The sequence below is a fragment of the Conger conger genome, chromosome 3 (assembly GCF_963514075.1).
Source record: "Conger conger chromosome 3, fConCon1.1, whole genome shotgun sequence".
In the NCBI taxonomy this organism is placed as follows: Eukaryota; Metazoa; Chordata; class Actinopteri; order Anguilliformes; family Congridae; genus Conger; species Conger conger.
The window spans coordinates 14,531,094-14,555,421 of record NC_083762.1 but is presented as its reverse complement, the minus strand read 5'-3'; the positions used below and the strand labels follow the sequence as shown (position 1 = coordinate 14,555,421).

The following is a 24,328-nucleotide window of genomic DNA, read 5'->3' as shown; positions in this document are numbered from 1 at the left end:
GCCAGTGCTGGCAGTCTCCCAATGCTTTTGTGTTAACTGTGCGTTCTGACACAAAGCCGGTAATGCACATGGTAGATTCGGTGCGAGTTAAGAGTCCGGTACTGTGCTGGTGTGTGTTTCGCTGTCAAGAAACAAAAAGATGAAAAGGTAAGGACGGCGTTCAGCTGGTGTTGTGTTCGCTGGCGCCTTCCTCAAAGGTTTTGGTTTTATTTTCTCTTTCTTTGGACTCGTGTCAGTCAGTGGTTGGGGGACGTTGTACCCTGGTATGTATTTTGGTTTGCGTTTTGGTCCCGAGCTGCGTCTCGAGGTTTTATTTTCGTGCCTAGCCTTTTTCGCGGCTAGGTTGTATTTTATTTTGGTCCACAGTCGTTTGGGGCACCTAAGTCAGTGGTGCGGTTCGCCTTGTTTTAAAAGGGTTGATTTGTTTTCTTATAGCCGTTTTTGGGCTTTTCTCTTTTCCTTATGTTCAGTTTCTGTTGTGTATATCCCATTCCCGTTGTTCCCTGGGATCTAGTGACGGACACGTTCGCGTGTTCGTTTTAGAGGGTTTTATCCTCGGTCGCATCTGGCTCCCCGCTCCAACCTAACAGTATGAACTGTGTATGGTGATGCTTTCACCAAAAGAAGAGCTGCCATTTGCTGTACATCTTAAAGGCTACGTGTATATACTCAGTGAGCACTTGACTAGACTTTTTTTTAGACTTAATACGTCTTCTGCTGGTGTAGCCTACCCATTTCGAGGATTGACATGTGTTCAGAGATTCTCTTCTGCATACCACCGTTGTAATGTGTGGTTATGAATGTGATGCTGTGTGACCAAGGGGGTAACATCGTGCCGTTCTCAGTTTTACAGAATACTTAAACTGCGTTTGATTTGATTTCAGTCAAATGAGAAGCGCAGATTTGGAATATTCAAATACAATCGGATTACTCTTATTTTGTGATGTACATTGTATGATGTATGAGGGTTTGCATAGAAATGGCATTTAAGTTTCAGTGTGTGCAGTGTGTCCCTGTCATCTTTTGTAGAGATATTAACCATTTCTACTGTAGTGGAAAACATTGAAGCATTAAAAATTAATTGAATATAATTTTTTAAAATGTACTTTCAGTTTTTTTACAATCGTTTTCACACTTGTTCATATTTCACCCAAAAGTGACTCATGCTGCCATAACTCCCATAAGACTACTTTGTCACTCAATGTTCAATGAACTACAAAACACAAACAACTTGGAGCATTGCTAAATACATATTACGTGTTTCCCTTTCCTCTATTTTTGCATCCACAAATATTTCAAGCCAAGCAGCTAAAGAAACTTTTGATCTGTTGCTTTGCCTCTTACAATAGATGTCATGACTGAGTGTGGCTTATTTCTCTTAGCCTGATGTTGTTGTTGACAATGACCATCCCAACTATTGCATCCTCCTGTTGAGGCATAAATATTCTTCCCCGTACCCCTGTGTGAGGTGACCGCTGGGTCCTGCAGTGAGTCAAAGACGAATGTCCACTGATGCATCTGCTTTTTCTGGAGACTTCTCAAATCACAGTACTACTGTAATAGACACATCAATTGAATTCCTTCAGTCAGAATGCTGTCAATACTGTATAATACCTGTTGGTTTGCCTGAAAATCCTCACCATTGAAGCCACTGTGGATCTCGGCATAGATGGTAACAAGGCTGCAAACAAAAGAATTGAATAAACTGAATAAACTTTCTGCTAAAATCAGAATGATCTGTTTTACTTATTTCAAGCATATAGTTTCATTTTTCTGTAAAAATGCAACATATTTCCATCCACAGTGATCAGAATTTTATTGGATTTTGAACTGAAAGTTAACAGAGTATATAAATGTCTGCAAAATTTGCTGTAGTTGTACAGACTCTTGCTGGTAGTGAATACTGACTGAGAGGTATTCATGAATTTTCAAAAATATTCAAAAATATCCACAGTTTAGTTCACATAGTCTAATGATATGGTGAATGTGTTAAGTGTTTTGAAAAAGTGGACATGGTATTGAGACAAGTGTGAAAACGATTGTAAAAAACTGTAATACAATGGTTTTAGTTTCTAGTATAGTAAAATGCATGTTAATCAATAGTCTTTTTAGCATAACATTGCTTATAGACATGATCATTGCTAGTGCACAAACTGCAGCTGAATCACACACATGTGCAAAAACATGCTGCACTTTATATTATAATCGGTGGAGTCATCTTCAGCTCTCTGTATAACCTACAATAATACAAAGCCAGACTGCATTTATATGTAAACCTTACACAGTGGAATCCAAAGGACAATTCTGTATTGAGTGTAATGAGTGCTAACTTTTGACAGGGCCAGAGTCCCACAGGAGGACAGTAGTGCTGCAGCAGCCCGAGTCTGAGTCAGTGCAGCCTGGAGACTCTGTGACTCTGCAGTGTACAGTACACACTGAGACCTGTGCAGGAGAACACAGTGTGCACTGGTTCAGACTGGGCTCAGGAGAGTCCCCTCCAGGAATCATTCACACCCATGGACACAGGAGTGATGAGTGCCAGAGGAGCTCTGGGACTGTGTCTCCCACACAGAGCTGTGTCTACAACTTCCCCAAGAGGAACCTCAGCCACTCTGATGCTGGGACTTACTACTGTGCTGTGGCCACCTGTGGGGAGATCCTGTTTGGGAATGGGACCAAGCTGTACTTTAAGGATAGGAACAACACAGTCACATCGTGAAACATTGTTTTTGTACATTTAATTTTTAGTCATACAAAATTTTGCTACTGAAATATCAGGAAATTATGTCCTCCCACTTTATTGCTTGGCGGGGCTTTGGCGTTGAGTGTCATCCTCGCTCTGAGCAAGAGAAAAAACAGTGAGAACTGCAAAGGTAAGAGACCAATTCATCAATGTGCGGTGTAAGTCAATGGATGTAAAAAAAAAAGAAACTTATTTACAATATTTCTTTTTGTAAAATGAAATCAGACTAGTCTGACACCTACAAGATCATAAAAATACTCAACATCTTAAAGCATCCCTGTACAGTTATGTAAAATGACATCGCAAAAAGTTACTTTTAGGTTGGTGCAACTTAGGCACTGACATGTACAGACTTTTGCTGGTAGTGAACACTGACTGAGAGAGGTATTCATGAATTTTGGAAGAAGTGGTGATTGAATGCCTTTAGTATCAAAGCAATGTGGCACAATGTGGATATGGGACTTTAATTCTTCATGGCTTCATGGCATAATTACAAAAAATAAACAGCTTGTTAAAATTCTGCAATTTAAATTTGTTAGAAGGCAAACCTGCATACACAGGGGTCCCCAGATACAGTGGCAGCATTAGGAGTTAAGGCCGTACTGGTGGAATCCCTGTGAAACAGGGGTTGCAAACTCCATTCATGGAGAGACACAGTCACAGCTGGTTTTTGTGATTTCCTTTCAATCAGCAGCTAAATTAGGACTTGGACACAAGGTGTGGAGACCCTCGAGCCAATCAGTGGCTTAAATGAAATGCTGAAGTGCAGGACCACATCGAAACCAGCAGAGACTGTGACCCTTCAGGACTGGAGATTGAAAGCCCTACTGTAAAATGAGAATGGCTTAGTGATTAGGCCCTGCACAGAGATCTTCATTCCTGGTCCTGGCAGGCTGCACCGTCTGCTGGTTCCTGTTGTTACTCAGCACTCTGTTCATCAGTTAAGGCAGTTACAGTTATTTACAGTTACCTCACCTCATGTGGTTTCTCTGGTCTGAAATGGCTGCAGATATTGAGGTTGAAACAAAACCCGGCACACCCTGTGGCTCTCCAGGACGTGGAAGATCACCGCTGTCTTCTCCTGCCTCTCAGGCTGGGGGCCCATCAATCAAACAGCGTCTGCCAAATGTCTGGACTGAGGTCAGGCACATTCAGGTCTTCACCATAGCTGGAAAGTCCATGCGTCAGAAAAACGGTCCTGCTGTGTGTTCCTTCCACCCATATACTCCAATTACCCCAGTTCTACCTGCAGGCTGATGATTTGTGGAGTGAGCAAATCCAGAGTGAATGGAACAAAGTACTGGGAACCTTTACTTTCTGAACCTGGATTTCCCACCTTTGTTTTTCACATGCAAGTAATGACAGGGATTTCTGTTGGCCATTTTGTAAACTGACTGTGGAGGAACAAGACACCTCTGTAAGCATAGGCTTCCAGGGTACTGCTGTCTAAATATGTAAACAAAGTGAGAGAAAAAAAACAGCAAACAGCAGCAGAGTTTGTGAGGAGCTACTGTACAGATAAGAGGTAATTCAGACGACTTCAGATAATTGACTTTGTTGTCTTTATACAGTACATTTCCATTGTGTTGTTAAAATAAACTCTGCAATAGTAATTTAATATGTGCACAACCAAGAAAAAACTGTATACTATATGAATGAAAGAGACTACATGGTGAGATCTACCCAGTGTTTCCAGAAGTTTATTTCATTTGTAATTAAATAAACTGTGAAAGTCATTCCAAACTTCAGAAGTTACCCCACATGATTGTGAAGCATAAGTGTAATAACAGTAAATGCTTATTTTTATTCAATATGCAAAACAGCACAGGGTATTTTTGTGTGTTCTCTATATAAAACGTTGCCCAATTTGCTAATACCCACATTTAATCCAGGCTGGGGGGTAGGGAAAAATGACAAGTTGAGCCTCTGCATGAAAATGCTATTTTAAATGGTTTCAGAAATGGTGGAATTGTACATACTTGTTAATACTGTACTAATAAATATATATAATGGAACACTAAAGAGGGTTGTGGCACTCATTTCTGCTGGATACCGTGTGGCCCAGTTTGTCTAGACAGACATAATAGAAATTGATTTAGCTTCATGAAGCTGGAATGTAGCCAGATTATCCTGCCCTATCTTTGATTCCGGGAAAATTAATGTTCTTAAAAAAATGTTCTTGAAATACAAACATGCATTGTGCAGTACAAAATACAATGTGGATACCATGGCACTTTAATTGCTTGATTGTTTAACAGGCTGTGCTAGTTAATGCCGACTTTAAAAATGAATTCCTCACATTGGATGTTCATTTGTATCCTCTCTATAACAAACCGACAGATGTAATGCCAGAATATGACACAGGGAGGCGACTGAAGCGTGTTTGTTGCCGTTGAACGAACATCTTGTGTTGTTTCGGCATGAGCCCAAGAACCAAATTGAGTCCCTAACAAGTATGTATAGAGCAGATGTGCGTAAGAGTGAAGCTTCTTCTGCAGGTGTTATCCCTGTCCTAGTGACTCAATGCAAAACCTGAAGCTTGTCAGACTCCATTGACTTTAGGCCATGCATAATGGTGTTCAATGAGGGAATCCGCATCATTAGAAAATGTAGAAAACTCACCTGATCATATTTGCAATATAGATATTTCAGTATAGTTACTCATATTGGCCCTGACTTAAACCATTTCTATTTCTTTAAATTGTCAGAAACCTCCGTAAAAATTAATGGCATTTGGCAGACGCTCTCATCCAGAGCGACGTACAATAAAGTGCAAAGTGCATACCCATTAAAAGGGAAGTGCAATTTGAACTGCTAACAGCAGAACAAAGATAATGACTAGGGCCTATTTGATTATCAAAGTTTTTTTTTCTCTAAATACCGCAATATATGAATAAAGAGCTTACCTAGCCAAACAAAACTAGCAAAGGTATCATCCTAGCGGTATAACAAGAGTAAAGTAGAGTTGCTTTTAAAATGAATCATAGTTTGAGGAGGAGGAAATCAAAGAATAAACAAAGAAGATAGTTTCAAAGAATTGCCTGAGCTCAGACCCAAAGACAAGCTTTCTGTTGAAAAGGTTTTTATTGAAAAGAGAAAAGGCCGAACCTTCATGCTTGAGAGAGATATGGGGGCCACCCACCTCCCCTTCAACCACATCCTCAGCAGGCAGTGTTGAAACATCATTTCCTTTGCCACAAAAAGGCTCCAAGTGTGGTTTATTATGCTCCCAAGTAATTTATTGCAAAAAAACTGATGCATACACCTTGAAGAAGACAGTCAGCCCAGCAATTCTCGCACACACACACATCAATGCAAATGCATTTGTGCAGGTGTCTGCATATAAGTGGTTGGCATCCATATAGCGCCTTTATCCACATTTGATGCTTCTCCTTCACCCATTCATACTCACACCAACGGCGATTGGCTGCCATGCAAGGCACCAATCAACTCGTCAGGAGCATTTGGGGGTTAGGTGCTCTTGCTCAGGGACACTTCGACTCACCCAGGGTGGGGTATTTATACATGTCTACATATGTTTGTAATTTTTGTAATGTTTTTAAAGATTCTGCAGGGAAATCAGTTCCCCCTTGAATCAGTTCCTACTCCAAGCCGTCAGACCAAGTCTGTCAATCATAGAGATAAAGGAAGAGGAGGGTCCCATCTGCAGCAGTGTTCTCCGCTAAGCTAACCATCGACCATCTCGGCTGCACAGAGACCAGGAAACCACAGCCCATCTCCAATGCTACATGGTGCATTAAGCAAAGACTGTGAATCAAAACCCATACTGATTATTAGCATAAGTGTATTTTTTAGCAGCGCTGAGCAAGACAAGCAGAGAAGCTATAGAGTGGGCCGGCCAAAACAAAAAATACCGAAAATATCTGTAGCAGCTGACCTCAGTGTGGGCCTGTGGGAGAGAGAGAGAAATAAAACATACACAACAAAGACAAACTAGACAAACAAGCTAACGTTTGTCACAAACAAATTAGCACAATATATAAACAATACAGACTCAATCACAACATATCTTTGAATACTGAAGATCGATGTGTACAGCTCAAAATGTATGGTCAGGCTGGCAGCCTGTAGCCTAGTGGATAAGGTGCATGACTGGGACCCGGTGTGTCCATGATAAGATCCGCACAACTGTTGGGCCCTTGAGCAAGGCCCTTAACTCCACATTGCTCCAGGGAGGATTGTCCCCTGCTTAGTCAAATCAACTGTATATTGCTTTGGATAAAAGCTTCAGCTAAATAACTAATGTAATGTAATATATTTAATTAAACTAATTTTGCGAATAGCTACAGAGATCTCTGCCAATTACTGCATTGTTCTTGGGCTTTATTAATGCCAGCTGCTGAACACTCTAAACCAGAGGCTGTGGAACACTCTAAACCAGAGACTGCTGAACACTCTAAACCAGAGACTGCTGAACACTCTAAACCAGAGACTGCTGAACACTCTAAACCAGAGACTGCTGAACACTCTAAACCAGAGACTGCTGAACACTCTAAACCAGTGACTGCTGAACACTCTAAACCAGAGACTGCTGAACATTGCAAAATCAGCAGTCTCAAACTTGTTGCCACAGAGGGCTTTGCGTATGCAGGTTTTCATTCCAACCAATGAATAATTCCAATTACTCATTCAGCCATTTGCATTTAACTGCATTAAAACACAGAATATAAGCAACAGTTATTTAGACAAGACTAATAATACATTTCACTTTATATACATTATTTGTAAACCTACAGCCTTAATTCAGCAAATAATTGAACTAATTATATAATCAAGATCTGAGGCTGGAATAAATACCAGCATACACAGTTTGAGACCACATATAAGGCTGTGAGTGAAAAATAAGTGAATAACCACATCACAAGAGAGCGAGAAAAACATAAAAACATGTTATGGGCTTACTAGCTGGCTAAAACAAATGCAAATTGGCAATGTAGAAAATGTAAAGGTTTATCTTGTAACTGCATATACAACATGGCTGTCCAGCTCCTCCATCCTCCTGGGTTTATTTTTGTTCTGAGTAAAATTCAGTGCAGCATTATTCAGTGTATCGGGGTCTTGATCCTGGAAAGGGAGACAGACCAACACTTTATAGTAGTAACTACTGCTGTTACTACTAATACTACTACTACTACTGCTGCTACTACTACAAATATGAATAATACTGTATATTTCTAAACATTCAAGCCATCAGTGCATGTCTTGCTGAACTTAGGATATACATATACATTATACACACTATACACTAGTATCAGATACATTACAGTATACTATATTTTAAGCATTCAGAAGATGCTTTTACTGAGAGTGACATATGTATACAGCTTATATTCTTCACATTAAAGGGTACAATGACCTGGGGAACCAGCCTGTAAGTTTGGAGGTACTGCCCTATATAGCAGAAATCTGTTATGTGACAAACTACATTTATAGTTGAATCTCAAGAGATATTGTTCAACTGAACAGAGGCTGCAACAAGAAGCGGAGTTTGCAATGCTGGCTTGTTACACTTGAAACAGTCACTGCTAAACCCTGTATCAGTAAAAACCTACTGTGTATGGGCTGAATTGCTCTTATTATTGAAATATATGTGGACATGCTGCACTTTTCCCTAAGAACCATCATCAAAATTATGAACCTGTAAACTTACCTGTTTGCCATCTGAAGTATGCTGAGATGTTTTCCCTGTTAGGCCAAGCACAGAGAGGAAAATACAGAGCAAATTAAGAATCACATCTAGGAGAACATCTACCAGATAATGTTTAAGTCAAAGGTGTAACATGGTGGTTGAATATGACACTTGCCAGTTGTCTTTAGACAACTATAAAACACGTGCATATTATTATTATTATTATTATTATTATTATTATTATTATTATTCTGTAAATTTAATGCATTTGAAAACGTATTTTTATAAGCCAAAACTTCCCACTATATAAGTTCACCTAAACTGTCTGGGCGTGGAAATTAGAACTGTCAATTAGCTATGATTGATAATAATAGTCGCATCATCCTGAAAAGGCACTCTAATTTAAGTGAACCTAATGTTAGTCAAATATTTGCATTGTTTTTCCTGTCGGCCAGTGGTACAAACTGAGTCGAGAGAGGAGTGGTTATCTTCGTATCTTCAATGCCCACTTGTGTAAATTGCATATAAAAACATTGAAAGTGTGAGCAACCACCATGTTACTCATTTAAGACTGTATTTCATGATAGGAAAAGTTCACAGAGGTGGACAATCCAGGTTCAGAAACTAAAGGTCCTCTCCGATATTTTGTTCCAGTCACCTGGATTTACTAATTAGCACAACTCTTCAGCCAGCTGAACTCTTTGGTGGAAGAAACACGACAGGGCTTTTTCTTTCTGATCCCTGGACTGTCCCTCTCTGACAGTGTCCAGATGTAGTGTTGCAGGTTTTATCTGGACTATATTGGGATTGGGAGCAGTGGAAGTATTCACTCCCTCCAAGTGTTGAGGTTCTGTACCTGTGTATGTGATTCTACAGAGTAAGGTGGAAACGACTATGGTTGGTATCACAGTCAGTCCCCCCAGGACCCAGAGGAGAAGGGGAGAAAGACTTGGACAGATGCATGGTTGACACGATAATTCTCCTGCATGAAAAATAGATGTGAGAGATCACCAGTGTGTTCAACGTTAGCTGATGCTAGCAAACATAATACAACTTTTTTGTTTTCACCACAAAAATGTTAGCTTGTAGTCTGGAAAGCTAGCCCTTCTGACATCAAGGAATACCATGGCTAAATTATTCTCTCTCAACGGCTGTCTACCAATATCTCATGCGGCGCAATTGGAAGTGACTGAAATAAAGTACTGAACCATAGTGAGTGTACCAGTTGTTTTAAATAAATAAAAAAGCTATTAAAAAATATGATAAGGCAGAATGCATTGATGCGCTGCTTTTGTGCATCGTGAAAATACATGCTTTTTGGCTTTAACAGTTTTAGAAACATATCATACTCAACTGGCATTGATAAAATAACTAAAACAGGGTGTGTTTGTTTTGATTCATTATCCAAAACAGTTACGGAATAGCAACAGGGAAAGGCTTCTGTGACAAACACCCAGCCATCCAAATAAGTGGGCTTCTGGGAGAAATAAAAAAATGTCATGGAAACTTCCACACAACGTTCCCATTCCATCCCAGATTCCCGGCAATAGTTAAGCTCATTAATTCGTTCATTCAAACAATTGCGGCCACGGCTGTAATATGTAGTAGGCTACACATTTTGTTCTGCGCTGGACACACTTCAACGTAGCACCAGATAGGCTACATGGATATCGCTAAAGGCAGTGAAGATATTCAATGCACTAAACGTGTGTTTCAACTGCGTTATTTGCAAAATGCAAGTCGTAGGCAGTCCCATTCGCTGGTTGCGTAAAGAGCTGTAATGTCTATGTAAATAAGACGCTACTGTAATTTAATCGTCGTCAGGCCGCATTTTTCGCTGCAAGCTTCATGTACGTAAATCTGGCCCTAGGAGTGTACAAGTGAGCTGACAAAACGTTGTTGGTTATAATGGACTTCAATGCACATACAATCACTCTCAACAAACTCTCAATTTCTCACCTAAATAAGTGTCATTACCAAAAAAAAAAAAAAAATGTAATATTGATTGACAGTAATTGTTAAAAGGTAACTTACAGTAGCTTACAGTAGAAAATTATTGTGAATGTTTATGTTTTAAACATAATACATTTAGTAGCCTTAACTGATAAACACAAACTATTCTATTCTTCTATTAAATTTTTAAATGAGAAATTAGGCACAGAATGATCACAAATTCAAGGTTCATCAGACAAAACCAACAACTAACACATTTCCCTTTTAGGCATATCATAACATTTGCAGTAGGAATGCCATACTGTTTATCAGTTATAGAAACAGGCAGTTCATGATTATGAATATTATGCTTATATGGTTCCTCAAATTAAATTAAATCCAAGTTAAAGAAGTCAAATGAAATTCAAAGTACAATGCTTGCATCCTATACCTATACCAACACTTAGCAAAAAGCCCAGAGAGCCTTACTATCAGGAATTAGAACAGGAGTAGCTTTCAGATTTTTTATTATAAATTCAGCAGATTAAACAAGCGGAGGTAGAAAGCCAGCAAACAGAATCAGCAGGGGATCAGCCGGAGAACTGCACGATGTTACCCCCTTGGTCATGCGGCTTCACATTTCCCTTTTTAAAAAGGCTGATTATCATAAACCTTTTTCTGACAGTGTGTTCACCACAACCAATTCTTAACTGAATACTTAATAAAATAGAATTTGATATTCTTTGACAGTGATTGTAAAAAGGTAACTTACTCTGGTTGCAAACAATCTCTGTGAATGATTGTGTTATGCCGGGGTGAACAGAGGAACCAAAAGCAGACAGGGGTGCAGAAAAATGGCAGGTTTAATTCCAAAAGGGGCAGACAGAGCGGAGTCAAAAAACAGGCCAGGGTCAAAAACCAGGGGGTCAGTCCAACAAAGCAGAGGTACAGATATCCACAAAGCAAAGAAGAGTCCAGGGAAGCAGGCAGGGGTCAGAACCGGAAATCGGCAAGGGCAAGGGCAAGGGCAAGGGCAAGGGCAAGGGCAAGGGCAAGGGCAAGGGCAAGGGCAAGGGCAAGGGCAAGGGCAAGGGCAAGGGCAAGGGCAAGGGCAAGGAATCAAGGGCTTAGACAAGAAAACAGGACAAGACAAACTAGCAGTGTGCAACTGAAAAGGACAGGTATAAATACATAGGAGAATGAGACAAACTAGGCGGGGCACGGGAGTGAGGGCGGTCTAACAAATAAACATCAGGTGAGACACATGAAAGGGAAATAGGGCAATAACGAAGGGGAAACGAAAACGCGGACTGGATTCACAATGACACACATGTAATACAAACGGCTCCGGACTAGAGAGTAGACAATTGCAGAGAATCAGGAGATGCAGAGATAGAGAGAGACAGGTGCGAATACTTTGCTGAAACGAAGTAATCAGTGATAGAATAGGGAGGCGGAGTTACAGAACAGAATTGGAACTGGAAATGCGTTAGTAAGTTAGTTAAGTGATTTAAATTACAAATACCCAAAACTAATGAATGTTAGTTTGTTAGTTTGACAAATATATTAGTGTGTTAGTATAACTAGTACTGTACAAATTCTATGTTAGTTGGGATTAGTATATTAGTGCTATGTACAAGCATGAAATGGAGAGAAAGCAGGAAGTAAGGAATGCAAGTTTGGGAAGAAGATTGAACCCCGGAACTACCGTAAACACCACGCAGACAAGGGAGTGACTGGACTAGTAAACATTCAGACTCGGACATCACAGGGGAAGACAAGTGCAAAGACTAATGAATGTAAACAGAACACCAGACATGAATATGAAAAATAATAAATTACAAGACTAAAGACAATAAACAATCGTAAACTAACACACAGAACACAGGAATATAACAGATTGTTAAACATACATTGAGCAGGCATACATTAAGCTCTGAACCTCAATTGATAAACAAAATCATATGTTGCATCCACTTTCATTAAAGTTTAAAAGTTTACAAAACAACCATCAAACTATTATTTGTAATGAAAGAACATTTCATTAGACTTTATAGAGCGCTAGTAATGCTCATGGTTGCCTTAATGAGGAAGAACTATGTCTTGACCTTACCTTCTTGTGATGCTGTTGGTGAGATTTCTCCCATTCAAATATGAAATGAGAAATTAGGCATACAATCGTCATATGAAATTCAGACAAAAATCTATGAGAACAAGAAAAACAACATCTCTCTTTCAAGCATATCATGAAATATGCAGCAGTAGCTTATGTCCGTATATCAGATATAGAAACAGGCAGTACATTTCTGAACTGAACAGCAAGTCAATTTTCTACTTCTCATTATCAGGCCAGCCTGTACATTTCCAGTTCCATAAAACCAGCCAGGATATATCCTTGCTCAATGGTGTTTAATTCAATATTTAATGTGTGTTTAACTGTAAAACACTAAATATGAATGTAAAATTGTGTCTTCTTTACCTTCAAACTTCACATATGTTGCATTTCCAAAGATTAAGGATATTGCGTCCATTTTTCCGCAGAAGTACAGTCCGAAGTCAGATAAATCCACATTCATAATTTCACACGTGCTGTTGGTCTTATGCAGTTTTATATGGTTTGCCATGAAACCATTGTGATACATAACTGCTGACTGGCCAAAGAGCGACAAGATGCACAAAGGCACTGAATCACTTGGCCCAAGCCTGAACCAGGCGAACTGGTAACTGCCTATGGTGAAGGAACAGGGTAGCATGACATTGTCCCCACGCTGAACTGTCAAAGAGGGGACCTGAGAGAGCACAACTGTGGTGATCAGACCTGAAATCCAGAAGAAGAAATAAAACCGCTTCACTTATTTGGACTTATATTGCAAGTGCTCGCATACCATGCCAATACCTATATTTAGCAAAAATGCGTTCTTACACCGAGTGCCTGGCACAGTTTTCATCTTTTTAACATAATATCCATTCAGACAGCAGGCTATTTACTGAATATATAATCTTAGCCTAAACATCTAAAATATTATTTACTGATATATTATCTGTAAATTGAATATTTCCTGATATTTACTGAAATGATGAACACACTTCATGCTCTGAAGCACTGAGACAAACTGTGCATTTACAGTAAGAATCTAGCTAGAGGCAACCAGATTGACAACTAATGCTACATCCAGCATAGTTTACGCATAAAGAGAACATTCATACGTAATATAAATATCAAAATTGGTATTGCTACAACTGGCATGAGTTGCATAAAAATCCACTTACATGTACATGTTCTGCAGAGGATCAGAGCATAGATGTAGATTCTTGCCATCCTGTACCTTCCTGTAATCTGTCGATCTCTGAAGCTCTCAGAATAACACATATAAATGGTGAGACTATTCATTAAGAATAGAACATCTCTAGCACCATCAGTGGCTAGACAGGCTTTTATCTCACCACAACGACACACCCGCACACTTCCAGCTGAACATTTGAACATTTTTTTACTTTTAGCAATCACTAACCTAGGCAGCTATACTTGCTCAATATGTTGGAGATACAATAGCTACAACTTGTAAGAGTTTAATGTAAAATGTCCTATAAATACCAGTGAATACTTGAATAGATTAAGCTGCCCTACTCTAAACCTTCAAGGCAGTCGGCATCTTCACTCAGGTCAACTGGACAAAGGGGTTTTGTCACATTGTGGCATGACACCATTTACTGTGGTTGCTGGAGTCCCAGAACCTTAGAAATGGCTTTGTAACAGTTTTTTATCATCTCTCTCTCTCGTCTCTCTTCTTTGATCATGGCATACCAAACCTATGTTTCTTTTTCTGAATTAAAGCAGTTCTGCAATGTGTCTGCCTGCAGTGTCTGGTGTCAGCACACTCAGTGCTGGTATTGTTGTTTTTCTTTTATTTGTATATATTAATATATTAACTTAATATGTTGGGCCACCTCGGAGTGGTCTATTTCTGACATATGGTTTGCCCCCCGGCACAGATGGTGCAGTGGGTAGCATTGCCGCCTCACAGCAAGGAGGTCCTGGGTTCGAATCCCCGTCGGCCGGGGCCTCTCTGTGTGGAGTTTGCATGTTCTCCCCGTGTCTGCGTGGGTTTCCTCCCACAGTCCAAAGACATGCAGGTTAGGCTGATTGGAGAGTCTAAATTGCCCGTAGGTATGAGTGTGTGAGTGAATGGTGTGTGTGCCCTGAGATAGACTGGCGACCTGTCCAGGGTGTATTCCTGCCTTTCGCCCAATGTATGCTGGGATAGGCTCCAGCCCCCCCGCGACCCTGATCAGGATAAGCGGGTTCAGATAATGGATGGATGGGTTTGCCCCCATTTTATACACTTCAAAAACAGTGTGAATGAACAGCCTATTACCTTAAGGGACTAATTGTTTCCTGTACGACATAACAAGTCATCTTGGCAATACATCATTTAATAACAAAGCTGCACTAGTTTAGTAACATAAACATTGCACACAACATTTAGGGGATCGGAATATGGATGGGATAAGTAAGCTGGCTCAAACAACTGCAGTCTTGTCATGTAGAAAATCTAAAGGCTAAACAACATGCATTGTCATATGTAATAATATATTGTTTGGTGGAATTAACTTGAAGAAGCATTTGCTAATCATATGGAGTAGAGAGCTGTTTGACAACAGTAGGGTGATGTGCAGAGAGGTAACCTGTGATCTCCACTTTGCCAGGTTTACATTATAAGCAATGATGCCACATGATACCCCAGAACCCCCTCAAGCCCCTGCCAACCCTCTATCTTGTAGCAGCATATACAACATGGGGCTCCAGGTTCTCTCTCCTCCTGGTTTTCTGTTTCTTCTGAGTGAAGTTCAGTGCAGCGTAATTCAGTGTGTCTGGGTCTTGAGCCTGGAAGGGGAAACAGACCAACACTTTAGAGAGAGAAAGCTGTCATTCCACACAACAAAAGCTCACTATCACGGATGATAATAATACAGATGCTATTATCACCATTATTATTACTACTACAAACATATTGTATGGGCTGAGTGGCCTCTTATGAGCAATTGCTTTTGTTCATGAAAGTGGTAAGCACATGATGCTAACTATGTGGCAAAATCACTTTTCCATAAGAACTGCTATCCCAATTTACTGTACAATATAAACCAGTGAATTTACCTGATTGCCATCTGAATTATCCTGAGACTTTTTCCCTGTAAGAAAAGAACAGAAACAGTTTAATAGCTACATCTAAGATGACATCACATTTTGAGTAAATCTCGGATTAGTTAATTTTGTGTGTGCATGTGTAAAATGAAGTCTGTAGTTCATGCTGCACAAACTTCACGGTAGCACAGTGACCAGAGGTGGATAAGCCAGGTTCAGAAAATAAAAGTCCTCCAGAGTATTTTAATCCAATCACATGGCTTTACTAGTTAACACAATTCTTCATCCAGGAGGTAGACATTTGTGCAATCAGCTGGCTCAGGGGAGTTGATGGGTGGAAGACATTGGCTCATGCAGTAAGAGCAGTCGCCTGGCAGTCAGAGGGTTCCTGGTGTGTCGAAGCTCAGAGCAAGACACCCAAATGCTCCTGACGAGCCGGCTGGTGCCTTGCATTGCAGCCAATCACCATTGATGTGTGAATGGATGAATGAGAAGCATTAATTGTTTGGATAAAGGCCCTATATAAATGCCAACCACTTAACATTTACCAAGAAATGCATGGCAGGACTTGTAATTTCTGACCCATGGACTTTCTATCTGTTACTATATACTGTGAGCACTTGACATATTCACTCCCCGGAACCAGTGTTGAGTTTATCTGTACCTGTGACTGCACCGCGGCAGATCAAGATGACAATTACTATGAGCAGTATCATAATCAGTCCACCCAGAGCCCAGAGATGAAGAGTAGAAACGCTTGCAGGATATCCACTTATTTTGCAGTCTCCTGTATGAAAAATAGATAAGAGGGGCACTGTATACTGCCCTGCCAGAAATAAACAATACAGCACCGACAAGGCACTGTATACTGCCCTGCCAGAAATAAACAATACAGCACCGACAAGGCACTGTATACTGCCCTGCCAGAAATAAATGTGCAGGAATTGTACCAATTGGGGTACCAAGGGGTGACATTGGCTCAGTAAGAGCAGTCGTCTGGCAGTCGGAGGGTTGCAGGTTTGAGCCCACCTTACCCTGGGTGTGCCGAAGACACCTAACCCTCAAATGCTCCTGACAGGCTGGTTGGTGCCTAGCATGGCAGTCACTTAGGCACTACACTCAAAGGTATACCCATTATACCCTTTAAACATTTAAGGTTCTAAGGTGCAAATATGACTCAAGAGAGGGAACATTAACAGGCACAAAAGTGACACAATGCGGTAAATGGCATATATTAGCGCAGATGTAATTTTTATTTTTTTATTTGATGTGAAACCAGAAGCTCAGAGCTACAAAATGTATCACTTGTCGGGATTGTGAAATCGTATGCTTCATTCTCATTTCTAATGTATTAGATTTTTATTAAAGGCTAGGCTTATTAAGGGACATAAGCGGAATTTGCAGGGGTACTGTGGGTTATTTGTATAAGCATAAGGTAAACTCACCATGTTCCAAACAGAACACGGGGAAGCGTCCGCTTCCACCATAAGTTAACGTCCATACACTGGTAGTTTTTCTCCTGCGGAATGTGGTTAATGATTATGGATGCTTATTGGCTATCCTAAATACTAAACATTTTGATTGCTGTGAATTAGACCAATATTAATAGAGAAAACAACAAATAACTGCACAGCATCCCTCTGTTCGGAAGACCGTGTTAGCTCACGATGGTCCGAATGCTTAGCTATTCACTCTGTTTTGCAGGCTGAGCCGTAGCCTGCCTGGTTCGTAGCCTCTGGTTAGCACCAGCTTCCCCACCAGTGTTACAGTGGATCACCATTACCATGTCACTGTCTGCTAAAATGGATCACGTTTATGAGAGTTTGGAACATAGTGAGCTGACTTGGCGTATTAAACACGCTGAGTTTAGTTACACATTTTATCAATATTGCATTGTCCATTGTCAGCAAGCTTGTTGTCCATGAATGACTGTACATCAGCCAATCATGGTTTGATTTAGTGTCGTCAGCAGTCCTGTGAAATCATCCTGTCATTTTAAACTAAAAGACGCGTTCTACCTACTTAGCCTATGAATTCACAGAACACAGTTGGTTCGGTAGCGTATCTTTGAGAACGATTAGCTAGGTTTATAGTTTAGCTCCTATTTTAAAGGTACAATAGGGAAGATTTTTGTGTTAAAACATTGCTACAAGACCATTGCAAATCCCTTCCTATCGTCGAAAAAATGCTCACTGGCGTGACACTACCATGGCATTGTCCCCACGCTGAACTGTCAAAGAGGGGACCTGAGAGAGCACAACTGTGGTGTTCAGACCTGAAATCCAGGAGAAGTAAAACCACTTCACTTATCTGGACTTAGATTGCAACACATTGATAGTGCTCGCATAACACCACAATACCTATATTTAGCTAAACCGCTCTTAAACAGAGCAGTCCAGGTTCACTTACATGTTGACTCACCCCCTGCCTGTGTTTAAAGTTCTTAAATTCGGGTTTCAAAGAGTACATTCGTAGGGCCGTCAAATGTATCAAAACATTGTACAGCTGTACATCAATTAAAGCTCATTGGTTGAAAAATGGTTCCACCTGCCACAACCAATGGCATTCTGGCGGTTTATTCTGATCCTGTTCGTCAGTAATCGCTCATTTGCTTGTTATAGCGCACTGGGTTTGTTATCTAACTAGATAAGCAATAGTATACAGACTTTCAGTGATCGCTTGTCTGGAGTGCAATTTGGGCATCTACGCGTTCCTTTGGTCACGTGTTCAATCATCCGTAAACCTTTATTTCTCTCAAACTGTAAGTTGCAGTTGCATCGTTTGTTGTAGACTATTATATCTTAGATATAGCCAGCTAGTTAAGCAGCGAAATAACTTGCTTGCTCATAATATAGTTGGTTAGCTAAAGTGAAAACTATAAATAGTATTGTGTAGCACACCAAAGTCAAGATCTCATAAAGTCACCTGTTCGGCGAATATTTTCTTACTAGAACACTATGAAAAGATCTGTCAGCTTTTCCAAACGTGCTAATTACCTAAAGCCAAACAGAATGTTAGGTAAGGTGAGTTACAGCATGAGCTAGGTTCGGTGTTTGTAAAGTACTTTTAAGGCTATAAGTTACTGATCATCACTATGTGCAACCACAGACTGTGGCTAAAACAAGGACATGACCATGTCATTGTCGAAACAAAGGTATAAGCTCACCAACGCATTAGCTCAAAGTGCAGAATCAAAAAGAGCAGAAACTATGAAATAATTACACACTTGATATCATGCTCCATCAGTTTTAAACCTGGTTGGTTGTTTTTCGCCGAATAAAAAGCAACCTAATGTGCTATAGATTATTTTGCAACCATCATAATAAACCACATTCGTCAGGAGAAAGACTACTACTTAACGGATGTTCTGCTGGAAGCGATCGCCAGAATGCAGCAGCTCGTCTGGTCTTCAACCTTTCCAAATACTCACATGTCACCCCCCCTGCTTACTTCCATCCACTGGCTGCCTCTCATGGCTCGCATCAAATTCAAAACATTGGTGCTAGCCTTCCAAGCAGTTAAGGGGTCTTCCCCAGCTTACCTACAAAGAATCATCAGACTCTACATCCCTGCCTGACCTCTTCGTTCAGCCTCCATAGGCCGCTTGGTACCTCCCCCTCTCCGAACTTCCACCTCACGCTCACGACTACTGTCTGTTCTGGCTCCACGGTGGTGGAATCAACTCCCCGTTGAGGTCGGAACAGTAGAATCCCTTCCCACCTTCAAGCAGCACCTCTCCCCGTCCCTCCCTACATCCCTGTGAACCTTAATTGTTGTCTTTCTGTGATTTACTTTTTTGTGTATCGGTATTTTTAGTTTGGCTAGGTTAGCAGTTTGACTTGTTAAGTTGGTCACTTTTGCTTTGTTGTTTATATGTTTGTTTAAAAAAATAAAATAAAATCAAATAGGCCCTGGTCCTTATCGTTGTTATACAGGTATCAGTTGAAATTGTACTTCCCTCTAGGGTCTTTCAGCGCACTTATCCCTGGTTATGGGTATGCACTTTGTTGTACGTCGCTCTGGATAAGAGCGTCTGCCAAATGCCATTAATGTAATGTAATGTAATGCTTCCCCAGCGTTCTGTTCCTTAGCTTATGTTTGTTCCCGAAAATGGCACAAATTGTCTGCATTTCTTGAGTAAGTAAAGTTTTTCGTCTTTAAAGGCTGAGAACTGCGCGACTTTACCCCCTTGGCCATGTGGTTTCACATTTCCCTTTAAAAAAAAAGGCTGGTTATCATAAACCTTTTTCTGACAGTGTTCACCACAACAAATGATTAATTGAAGAATTAATAAAATAGAATTTGATATTCTTTGACAGTGATGTAAAAGGGTAACTTACTCTGTGAATGATTGTTAAACCCATATTGAGCAGGCATACATTAAGCTCTGAACTTCAATTGATAAACAAAATCATATGTTGCATCCACTTTTAAGTTTAAAAGTTTACAAAACAACCATCAAACTATTATTTGAAATGAAAGAACATTTTGATTAGACTTTATGGAGCACTAGTAATGAATGCTCATGGTTGACCTTACCTTCTTGTGACGCTGTTGGTGAGATTTCTCCTATACAAATATGAAATGAGAAATTAGTCATACAATCATCGTATGAAATCCAGACAAAAATCTACGAGAACAAGAAAAACAACATCTCCCTTTCAAGCATATCATGAAATATGCAGCAGTAGCCTATGTCCTTACATCAGATATAGAAACAGGCACTTCAGGCTTATGAATATGAACTGCCTGTTTCCATATCTGATATACGGACATAGACTTCTGCTGCATATTTGCTCATATTTGCTCATCTCTGAACTGAACAGCAAGTAATTTTTTACTTCTCAGTATCAGTCCAGCCTGTACATTTCCAGTTCCATAAAAACAGCCAGGCTATAACCTTTCTCAATGGTGTTTAATTCAATATTTAATGTATGTTTAACTGTAAAACACACTAAATATGAATGTAAAATTGTGTCTTCTTTACCTGCAAACTTCACATATGTTGCATTTCCGAAGATTAAGGAGTCTGTGTCCTGTTTTCCACAGAAGTACAGTCCGGAGTCAGATAAATTCACATTCATAATTTCAGAATTGCAGTTGGTCTTATGCAGTTTTATATGGTTTGGCGTGAAACCATTGTGATATTTCACTCCTGATTTCTTGCCAAAGAACGACAAGATGCACAAAGGCACTGAATCACTTGGCCCAAGCCTGAACCAGATGAACTGGTAATCGCCTATGGTGAAGGAACAGGGTAGCATGACATTGTCTCCACGCTGAACTGTCAAAGAGGGGACCTGAGAGAGCACAACTGTGGTAATCAGACCTGAAATCCAGAAGAAGAAATAAAACCGCTTCACTTATCAGGTCTTATATTGCAACACATTGCAAGTGCTCGCATACCATGCCAATACCTATATTTAGCAAAAATGCGTTCTTACATCGAGTGTCTGGCACAGTTTACATCTTTTAAACATAAAATCCATTCAGACAGCGGGCTATTTACTGAATATATAATCTTACCCGAAACATCTAAAATATTATTTACTGATATATTATCTGTAAATTGAATATTTCCTGATATTTACTGAAATGATGAACAAACTGTGCATTTACAGTAAGAATCTAGCTAGAGGCAACCAGATTGACAAGCCACTAATGCTACATCCAGCATAGTTTACGCATAAAGTGAACATTCACACATAATATAAATATCAAATTCGGTATTGCTACAACTGGCATGAGCTGTATAAAAATCCACTTACATGTACATGTTCTGTAGAGGATCAGAGCATAGATGTAGATTCTTGCCATCCCGTAATCTTTCTTGCTGTAATCTGTCAATCCCAGAAGCTCTCAGAATAACACATATAAATGGTGAGACTATTCATTAAGAATAGAACACTGGAAATAAAAAACTATCAGTGGCCAAACAGACCTTTCGCCACAAGGACCCACCCTCGCATTTCCGGCTGGTATGCAAGAAATGCAAGAAATCATGCCTTTTTTTAACAAGAAAGTTTGTTGCAAGTAGAAACCTAACCCAGTTCACAAGACCTTTTGAAAAAACTTTTAGTAATCACTAACCGAGGCTACACTTGCTGAACATGTTGGACATACAGTACAATACCTACAATGTGTTTTCAAATGTACGTCCTCTTCCCATTGAAGAGTAGAAGAGTGTAATTTAAAATGTAAATACCTGTGAATACATGCCGCGATGAAAGCAGACAGAAATGAAATCACGGGGTTTGCCCTTATTTCCTTGTATTCTACAGTGCAAAATGAAAGGTCACATTGTGGGATGACACCATGCTTGTTGTGTGAAGCAAGCCATGTGTACTTAGGCACGTAAGTCCGTACTCTCTTTGTCTGGGCTACATGTATCACAGCTCTACATATCTACATATTCAGTTATGTTTCTTTCTCTACCTCATGCACAATGCAGAGCATGTACCTTCACTGAGCACTTCATTAGATATTCATTTGAATACTTCTGCTGCTGTAGCCTGTCCACTTAGAGGTTTGTTGATTAACAAAGAGCAGACCAAAAATGTTACCAAAACAGGCAATGGTCGAAATCTGAGGAGAGCGGAAGAGAAAAAGAGACGAAGGAGTGGTCAGATATATGGAGTGGTGTTACAGAGAGGTTGGTTGTTGTGCAGCTCCTTGTGAAGATGAGGTCAAGAAGGTTGCCTGCTTTCTGGGTGGGAGGGGAAAGTGTGAGGGTAAGGTCAAAAGAAGAAAGGAGGGAGAGAAAGGTAGACTGGGTGGACTCAGTCTACCTCGCAGTCAAGAACTCGCAGACAAGGACCCAGATGCAGACCGGATGTAGCAGGCAAAAATATAATTATTTATTTCCAACAGGATCAGGCAAGGCAGTCACTCAGAATCCAAAAATGAAAATCAAAAATCCAAACTCAGAAAAGTCACAGAACAAAAATTCTCAAAAACCCAAAACTCAGAAAAATGCCAAAAGAGCAGATACAAAAATATTATCAAAAAACTAATTCAGAAAACTACCATAAACAGAAAATCAAAGATTTATCAAGCGCACAAGGGAACAGAGCAAAAATGGGTGGAATCTCTCACCAAACATTCAGGCACGATCTGGCAAGGGCTGAACAGAAGGGAAGAACTTAAATAACAGAGGGAGGCTACTAATGGGCAGGTGAGGCAAGTGAGGGCGGGGTTCAGGACAAAGAAAACACAAGTACATGGCAGGGCAGACAAACACAGGCAAATCCATACAAATAATACAGACATGAAAAATGAGTTACAAAAAATAAAGATAATAAACAATGATACATGAGTTCAGACCCAGATCATGACACTGAGTTGAGATTGAAGTCACCCAGGAGGATGAGGGGAGTGTCATTGACTGGTGAGGAGCTACGGAGGATGTCCATCTCATCCAAGAAGCTCCCCAGGGCACCCGGATAAACAACAATAATAAAGAGATTGCATGGGAAAGTAACAGAAACTGCATGAAATTCAAAAGAGGAGAAGGAGAAGGATAAGGAGAAGGCACTGGATCTCCATGAGGATGAGATTAGGAGACCTGTGCCACCTCCTCTGCCAGAGGTTCTGGGTGTGTGGGAAAATGAGAAGGCAGAGGAAAGGGCAGCCAGGGTGGCCGTGTTCTCTGGTGAGAGGAGAGAGGACAGGGATGGAAGGAAACACATGGAGGGAACTAGGGAGGACAAGAGGAATCCTATGCAGTGAAGTGAGGGCAGGCAGCAAAAGCAAAAACACTCATATCAGGCTCTCAGACACCCGTAGATGGACACCCGCGACCTTGTATGCCGAGGCAAGTAGAAGAGGCTGCCTCACCCAGCTGCTGCTGGTGAGCTACACAACTGCTTAAATAACTAGCTGATGCTAGTTATTAAAAAATAGCCTAACTTAATAGCCTAACTCACCTGAGAGAAACAAACACACGGCCCAGTTTCACTGTAATCTAAATAAACACCACTTGCACTAACTAACAAACAAAGAAATAAATAAACAGCAGAGCAACACTACAATGACAACTAAACTTAATTAGAAACAGCACAAATGATACTTAACTAATCCAGGAGAAAATGCTACCAACCCACTGGAGAACACTAATGCACTATGTTCCATGTTCTCTTTCTTCTCACTCCGGTCCTTGTTTACCCTCTCTCCTTATTACATGTCTTCCTTCCTGTCATACATTCATTCATTTGCTGTTCCCCTGCTCCCTGTTGGTCATTTTTGTTCATTAGTGATTGTATTTAATCATGACTGTTTGGTCTTTCCACTGCTAGTTCTTCTGATCTGTTTCCTTTGTGTAATGTGTTACTCTGTTCTGTCCTCGCCTCTGTTTTCTGTCCTGTTTACCTGTGTGCATTCTGCTCTGTTTTGTTTTTGGATTTCTGGTTTTGACCCCTGCCTGGTTATTTGGTTTCTGTTTTCTTGGACTGTGCCTCTGCCCTATTTTTTGGACTGTCTACTTTTGAGCTTTTGTTGGATGACGCACCAGCCTGTCTTTATTTAAACCTGCTATTCACTGCACTGCATCACTGCAACTAGAGTCTGCGTATAGTTCCCTCTTCCCAGTTCCTGACAAATTCAGAAGTACAAAATGCTATTGTGAAATCAAAATATGATTACATGGTTCTGATAGGGGCAGTCTGACTGAAGGCATGAATCATTTAATTATTTGAAAATAAAGTATTAATTTATTTACGAATGTATTTATTCATACAATTCCATATTATTTATTTAATTTTGCCATATTTAGTTCAAGGCGGCACGGATGGTGCAGTGGGTAGCACTGCCGCCTCACAGCAAGGAGGTCCTGGGTTCGAATCCCCGTCGGCCGGGGCCTCTC

General features: G+C 40.3%; 1 protein-coding gene across 1 annotated transcript in view; it reads right to left on the bottom strand.

Annotated features, from left to right (window-relative positions):
- LOC133123345 (uncharacterized) overlaps nt 1-21,685 on the bottom strand; it is a 39,813-nt gene extending 18,128 nt beyond the window's left edge. Inside the window, exons 1-3 of the mRNA XM_061233735.1 lie at nt 21,674-21,685; nt 21,237-21,308; nt 12,805-13,143 (exon numbers count right to left, since the gene is read on the bottom strand). Of these exons, the coding sequence (XP_061089719.1) occupies nt 12,805-13,143; nt 21,237-21,285 (388 nt within the window). The 5' untranslated portion in view covers nt 21,286-21,308; nt 21,674-21,685. The remainder of the gene's footprint in view (nt 1-12,804; nt 13,144-21,236; nt 21,309-21,673) is intronic.
- Between the last annotated feature and the right edge of the window lie 2,643 nt (nt 21,686-24,328).